Here is a 7,991-nt window from a genome sequence, read left to right as displayed (position 1 = left end):
CTAGAAAGCAGAGCAGCGTTCGCTCTTATCCATGGGAGGTTTTCTCCCAACGTTGAATCTGGGCTTGAATGAGTGCTCTGATATCAGCTGATTTATTTCATTCTGCTTGTAAGTTGCCAGTTTTTGAGTGAGCCAAGGCGCTTTGGGTTCACCCACTGCTCCTTGAAAGTATTTCATACACGCCTGGCCTATTAAAAACACAATTTCTGCAATGTTCAACAAGACACAGACTCCAGACACGGCCAGCATGAAGATAGTGAAGATGGTCTTCTCTGTAGGACGCGACACGAAACAGTCCACTGTATTGGGACAGGGATAGGAGTCACACTTCACGAGACGCACCATCTTGATATCTGGATAGATCAAGTAAAAAATGTACAAGAAAACCACTTCCAAACCTATGCGGAAGACGATGCTTATAATGTAGGTCCACCACAGAGCTCCGATGATCTTGAACTTCTGGCTCTTGATGTTCTCGAAGTCCTTGGCGCTCCCGCGGCCGGAGATCTTGAGGATCTTCTTCTCGACGTGACGGCGGTGAGCGATGTGCATGGCCACCAGCAGAGCCGGCGTGGACACCAGGATGAGCTGCAGAGCCCAGAGGCGGATGTGGGAGATGGGGAAGAACTGGTCGTAGCACACACTGTCGCAGCCGGGCTGCTGGGTGTTGCAGGTGAAGCCCGCCTTCTCGTCGCCCCACACGCTCTCGGCCGCCACCACCAGCACCATGATCCGGAAGATGAAGATGACCGACAGCCAGATGCGGCCGATGCCTGTCGAGTGCCTGTTCACGCCGCTGATCACCGCGTAAAACGACGCCCAGTTCATGGTGGACTCGAGGTCTGCAGAGAAGAGCAGGCAAAGCACCAGTACTTTAATCTGTTTCATCAAGTTCAATCTCTTATTCTTACTGCATTTGTTTCTTTTGAAAGTCTTACTATTACTATTATGCATAATTACATGCAAGTAAGCTAACTGAGACTTGTTATAGCACTTGCATATCATTGCTCTTTCGTTGATTTGGATTGCTTTCATTGTCCTCATTTGTAAGTCACTTTGGATAAAAGCATCTGCTAAATGACTAAATGTAAACGTAAATGCAAGTAACTCTAAATCAAACCCTAATCCTAACCTTAACCATATAGTAAGTACATGTAGTTAATTAATATTACTCAGTATTTAAATGTAGAATTACACTGTAACAAGGACACCTTAAAATAAAGCGTAATCAAAAATGACTTACTCTTAATAATTACAGATACTTCTGATGGAATTACATTAAATATTCAAGTCTATAGAACAACTGGTACACTTCAGTATAGAGACCAGTTCATTATATTAACTAGTTGCTTATTAGCATGCATTTTATTAAGAAATTGGCTGTTTATTACTTTACTTACTTTACTTTTGTCATTTAGCAGACGCTTTTGTCCAAAGCGACTTACAAATAAGAAAAAGTAACTAAAACTAAAAAGTTACAACTCTATAAATACTATCTACCCACATATTTAAGAAAATAAAGAAATTAAATCAAATTAACACATGCATATAACAACAACATTTCAATAATAAACATATCAATGAAAAAATTAAATAAAAAGCTACTACTATCCCTTGCCGGTGTCCCTGCCCGGTGGAGTCGCACGGTAGAGTCGATGGTCTTTACACTCTTATTAGTACTTATAAAGCACATATTCTGCATGAGCATATTCTACATCCCTAATCTTACCCAATACCTAAACTTAAAAACTACCTTACTATTAATAAACAGAAAATTAGGAGTTTATTGTGGCAAAACTCAAGTTACTGGTTTGTTATGAGCAAGAACTGAACCTTCAAATAAAGTGTGACCGAACAAATCTATATAAAACAATAGTGAATTTAACATCAACATTTAACATCTAATGTTAAAATGTAACTGTATGTTTTTAATGTAACCTTCTGACTATACATTGGTCAGCTCAAGAATAATTTATGCAATTTTATATTATTTCTTTGAAAGACTTAAAAAGAGCAGTTAAATGTCCATCCTTGTATTGTTCAAATATGGCATTTAGAAAGTAATTAGTAATAAGTAATGCAATACTTTTTACAGGGAGTAATTAGTACAGTAATCTAAAGACACAAATGTAATTAGTAGCTAGTAATTAATTACTTTTTTAGAGTAACTTAATGTTTTTTTGCCTTACGTAGTAAATACCATTACACATACTTATACATAAAATGTGGAAAATTGTCACAATAAAGGGTAAAAAAGTTAAAAACTTTTGACTGGTAATGTGTATAACCTATTCAGATATGTCATACGCAACATGGCTAAACACTTCAACTTTTAAACTTTCCAATTACGCAATATTCAAGATTCCTGTAATCCCAACAAACAAAACAATAAAATGCTAAACCACAAATATTTTCATACACCAATTTCTGAATCTGAACAATAGTTTACCAGGTTCAGCCCGTGAGAAAGCAGCTTATGTTGTACCAGCTCCAAATATGAAGAACAACAGACTGGGGTCTTGGCATTTGGATACTTGGTTGACTAAAATAAAAAAAGTTGTGGTTAATTTGAGCTGGTTAAGAGCTTGGGCGATGGTCTAGCACCACATGTCGTCACCTGACACAAGACAACCTAGCCAATAGCAGGCTTTCGGTTGGCCCACACAACTCCGCATATACACTAATACGGGATATTAACTGTGATCAGTGCATCTGTATAAACTACATGACCGATCTGAAGTCCCACTTGCAATAAAGATTTCAATTTTACAATGTGCTCCAAAAATGACTGAATGAACACTGAGCAGCCAAACAAACATTTCCAAGTTTGATTATGGAGAGTGAAAAGAGCAATTTACCTTCAGCTGTGATAATAAACAGACATTTCCAGGAAACAGCTAATGGCCTCGCTAAAAATCAGCATGCCCTTTGCAAATGCAAAGGATTTACGCGCTACTAGCCACAACCCTGCACCATGGCTGTCATATGCACTTATATAACCCATTTATACACAATGCGGCTCTTTATAGAGGCTAACAAGACTCTTCAGAATTCAGATCAAATGCCTTGATTTCCACCCACCCGGGGCAGAAGAAAGAATCTGTGTGGACACAATGAGCAGCAACATTATTCATTGTGCCTGGCAGGGAGAGGAAATGAGGGGCGTTTCTGATCCAAGCTCACTTTATCAAACACAGCACAATTTATCAAAGGAGGTCGAGTTGTCATGAAATAACACTGTCAGGTTTTTGTGTAATATCTCCCAAGTTCAAACTTTGGTGAAATCCTTCAGACTCTGTGAATGGTGTGTTTGAGATCTGAAGATGGCACACCGGTACAACAGTTCTTTGAGCACTTCTGCATTTGGTTGAATGGCTCTAACATTGGCAGGTGAGTTCAGTCAACCAGATCTCACAGGAAAACAACCATTTCACAAAGTGACGATTTCGTATGAATTTGTACGTATTGTATAAAAATGCATGATTTTCAGAAAAAGGTAAGCTTGAAGGACCACCCCCTAAACTGGGTTTCTGCAGGTCTTACAAAGGTCTTAATTCAACCTTATACAAATTAAGGCCTTAAAAAGGTCTTAAATCAGAGCACATAGTCTTTAATTCATATAGTCATGCTTTCCAATACAAATATATAAACATCCTTAAATCAAGATACATTTACTTGAAAAATGAAACAAAATTATTTTCAAATATCCATCAATGGTGTATAAAAAGTGTTTTCCATTTGAATAAATATAAATTTTTCTGAGTCTGTTTCACAGAAAACAAGATTTAAGTCAATTTCGCTTCTCAAGTGCATCTTAATTTTAAGATACATTTGTACTGAAAAACAAGACAGAAATACAAAGGAAGAGCATCACGCTTTTGCAGTGCGATCAGAAGCTACAGAGGAAGTTATTTTCATTTTCTAGTTAGGTTTGTTTTTAAATGAATTAAAAAGTATTTTCTAATACAATTTATTTTAACATTTACAAAACATATTGACGTACTGTGTTCCCATTCAGTTTTTTCACTAAATTTAGTTTACCTGGTTTAAAAAAGTTTTTACTTTTGACGTTTTATATTTATTAATTGCCATCATGTTTGGCAGCAGTGTCATTCAAGTGATCAGTTATCAACATATCCCAAAATGAAAAACAGGCCTGAGAAAACAGATTTCTTTTCAGTGATGATTTAAATGCAGATATAGAAGATGATAACCTAACAGATTGAGGTAATGAATTCCACATCTTAGGGGCTAATACAGAAAAGGCTCTATCACCTTTAGATCTCAAACGAGACAAAGGGACGGTTAGTAGATTATCAGAGGATGATCAGAGGGGGAGTATGGACAAATAAGATCTGAGATGTTGACTGGAACCAGACCATGCAAGGCATTAAATACAAAAGTTAAAACCTTGTACTCAATTCTAAATTTAACTTGTAGCCAATGTAAATGTGATAAAATAGGGGTGATATGCTCCCTCTTTTTCTTCCCCATTAAGAAGCGTCAAAGGGAAAACTGGTTGACACCAGCATATAAAGTATTACAATAATCAAGCCTTGTTGAAATGAAGGCATGAATAACTGTCTCTAGATCACTAAAAGATAGAAAGGATTTAATTTTACACAAACCTCTAAGCTGGAAAAAACTAGCTCTGACAACAGAGTTTATTTGCTTGTCAAATTTTATCTCTGAATAAAAACAACACCCAGGTTCTTCACATGAGTACAGATATTTGCTTGCAAGGGCCCTTTACTAGAGGACAGGCCGTTGACCAAATTGGGAGAGCCAAACAGAATAACTTTTGCTTTCATTGAACTGGAGAAAATGATCACCCATATAGCTTTTGATGTCGTTTACACAAGCAAGCAAGTCAGATGACTTTGACCCAGGTTTTATTGGCATGTACAACTAGGTATCATCTGCATAAATGTGATATGGGACTTGTGAAACTCAAAAATGTAAAGAAGAGGGAGCAAACAATATTTGCTTGATTTTATAAAGCAAACAAAATCGGGCCCAAGATGGAGCCCTGTGGCACCCCACCAGTAACAGAGGCAGGTGATGAATGAGAGAAACTCCTTGCAGTAAAGTAGGACTCAAACCAATCAAAGGCTGAATCACAGATACCAACCTCAGTTTTTAACCTGTTTAAAAGAATGCAGTGATCGACTGCTGCACTTAAATCAGTACCAAAACCGCACAATTTCCATAATCCACAAATAGTAACAAGATGTTTACCACTCTTAACAAGCCCGATTAAGTGCTATGGTAAGATCTAAAACCAGACTGAAAAAGATCCAGTATATTATTCTCAATTAGGTAAGGTGATAACTGATTAAAAACTGCTTTCTCCAATACTTTTGATAAGAATTGCAATTTGGAAATATGTCTGTAATTGTTCAAATCGGATGGATCCAGATTTGTTTTAAGCAGCAGATGAACTATGGCATGTTTAAAACATGATGGAACTGAACTTGTCTGTAAGGAATTGTTTATAACAGAATGAATATTTGGTGCAACTGCATCCAACACTTCCTTTAGTAGCGTAGTTGGTATAACCTCAAGAGAGAAAGTGGTCGATCTTAAACTGGACATTATGTTCAACAACTCGAGATGTTGTGAAAATTTAGCATGACTCGAAGGACTACTTTGTACAAACATTCTTTAATCAGAATTCAAAACATTTAGGAGAAATAGCAAACCACATAACCCGAAACAACACAAACCACGAGCTGAGGGCTTAAATACATGAGTATAATCAACAGAAAACAGAACAGATGTGTTAATTGACAACAAAGGAAACTAACGATGACTGGGAAATCAGGCAAAATTTACATTATATACATTAAGACTATACACGTTACAGCTCAACAGACGCCTCTTACGTATGCTGCAGTTTGAAAAGGCAGATACAATTTTAAACCAGGGTTTTCACATTTTGGCCCTTGAGATAGTTTATGGCTCCTCAAGTGTTAATTTTTACTCTTTAAATTCAGCTTTCATAATGTTCCTCATCTCTAAACACAACTGCTTTTTCCAGCAATGCAATCTCAGGCGTCATTTCTCCACTCCACACGTCAGCAGTCTGCTGGATATGAGGGAGAGAAAGGGCTGTGCATGAATCAGGAACTGTAGAGTAGGCTGAGTACAGTAATAATGTGAATATGTCCCTTTGAACTCTCATCATCTGTGCATTCACTCTCTCTGTGTGGAAAATATGAAGCGCGCAGTCCACATTCCTGCAAAGACATTTGAGCACATTTACTGTAAATTAAATTCTTCTTCAAATTAAAGTTCTTTGTAATATGGTAACATGCTATTTTAGGCCTACTGAATAAAAAACATCTTAACATCAGCAGAAGAAACATGGCAGCAGTTCACTCAGCGTCAGTGTTTTGTGTAGTTCTGATGCTCCAATAACATGTACTGACATCCTTCTCTGAGGAATGCATTTAAAACAACCAAATGACATTAATATGTGCATCTGTTTCTGCAAAGAATGTGAACTTTTTGCTTCTGAAAGACTGCCATGAGGAGAACTGCAATTCAGACCGTTGAAAAATGAAACATACATTTCCATTATATTGTTGTTTAATTGCTGTTGTCACTTTTTTGAATGTTTGCAGGGATGTTGCAAAGTAACCGTTGCACAAACTGACTGCTGGGGCATCCCTCCCAGCCAGGTGCACCAGGTGAAGCCGAGATACTAATTAGCAGAGCAAAGATGCTGCATTCACGTGTCATCGGAATTATCGTAAATACGAGCTTCCAAGTCGGAAATTGGACATGAACGGCCTTAGAGAGGCCCTATATGGCCAATTTACGACTAGGAAACTCATATTTACGATAATTCCGATGACACGTGAATGCAACAAGACTCAGTGTAGAGCAGCAGCAGGAAGCAGCACTCAGAAGTGGCAAACTTGCCATTACTTGGACTGAAGCAAGCTCGTTTGTGCAGAATTAAGTCCACTACAATTAGTCGGTGAGCTTTCATTGTTACAGATCGGCCTGCTTTTCTTCCGTCACGTCACACACACACCTGTTTCCACCTGCCACTCATTAAGCACACCTGCTCCTCATCATGCCCCTCGTTACCTCCTCCTATAAAGCCACACACCACTTGATGTCCGGTCTCGTTTGTGAGAAGAGGACTTCCCAGGCTCTCACAAGCATTTGCACCATTGCTGTTAAACTACTTACCTATCTCTGTGTGTACTACCTGTTCCCAGGATACTGTTCCGAATCTGCTCCAAGATCTCCGTGTTCCTGTCCCAAGGTCTGCGGTGTGGGTGTGTGGCCGCCGATCGTCCCTGGATCCTCCGTGAAAACTTACAAGTAGAGATCAAGAGAACCACAGCCAATCCCGATTGCCAGCCCCAGATTCACCACCACAGCTTACCTCTCTTCCTTTCTGTTGTTCAATAAACATACATGAACCTGCTAATTGCTTGTCTGCCGTTCTGTAACATTCATACTTTTCTTTTGATTTGATTTAAATTAAAATGTTTTGTTTACTGCACATATCGTTCTAAGAATATATTTGAACATTGTTGGTTTGTTTAATGGTGATTGTTTACATATGTTCAGAATAAGAGATGTAAAAGTCAAATATTTAAAATCAAAATTTAAAAATCGGTGTATTTATGGTGAATATCTGCTGTCTATTTACATGGTCTGCTTTATGGTAATTTAAAACCAAGCATTTAAATCCTGTGTGTGCTAAATCCTGCTTGTATTTCATTTATCTACTTTTGCTTGCTCTTAAAGCGGTGTTTGTATTTGTTTAAAGATTTTTCATCTTTTTGATTAACCGAATGAACACTGCATCAAACTCTCAAAAAAAAAAGGGAAAAGGAGAGCAAAAGTGTGGTCAATGAGTGACATCCAGTTGAAATCTTGTAATGGGCTGTTTCAAGTGGGAGCGTTCTGCACATTGACAACCTTGCAAAACAGTGAGGATTCACTTAGTAATATGAAAACAACCATAT

General features: G+C 37.9%; 1 protein-coding gene across 1 annotated transcript; it reads right to left on the bottom strand.

Annotated features, from left to right (window-relative positions):
• LOC306853124 (gap junction beta-1 protein-like) lies at positions 1 to 837 on the bottom strand (the record flags this gene model as incomplete). Its single annotated transcript, XM_079390320.1, has 1 exon — positions 1 to 837. The coding sequence occupies exon 1, from the start codon at positions 826 to 828 to the stop codon at positions 1 to 3; it is 828 nt and encodes a 275-aa protein (XP_079246446.1). The 5' UTR covers positions 829 to 837.
• Between the last annotated feature and the right edge of the window lie 7,154 nt (positions 838 to 7,991).

The sequence above is a fragment of the Barbus barbus genome, assembly GCF_936440315.1.
Source record: "Barbus barbus genome assembly, chromosome: 33".
Lineage (NCBI taxonomy): Eukaryota > Metazoa > Chordata > Actinopteri > Cypriniformes > Cyprinidae > Barbus > Barbus barbus.
Note: the sequence above shows the minus strand (reverse complement) of the source record. Positions and strands in the feature narration are given on the sequence as shown.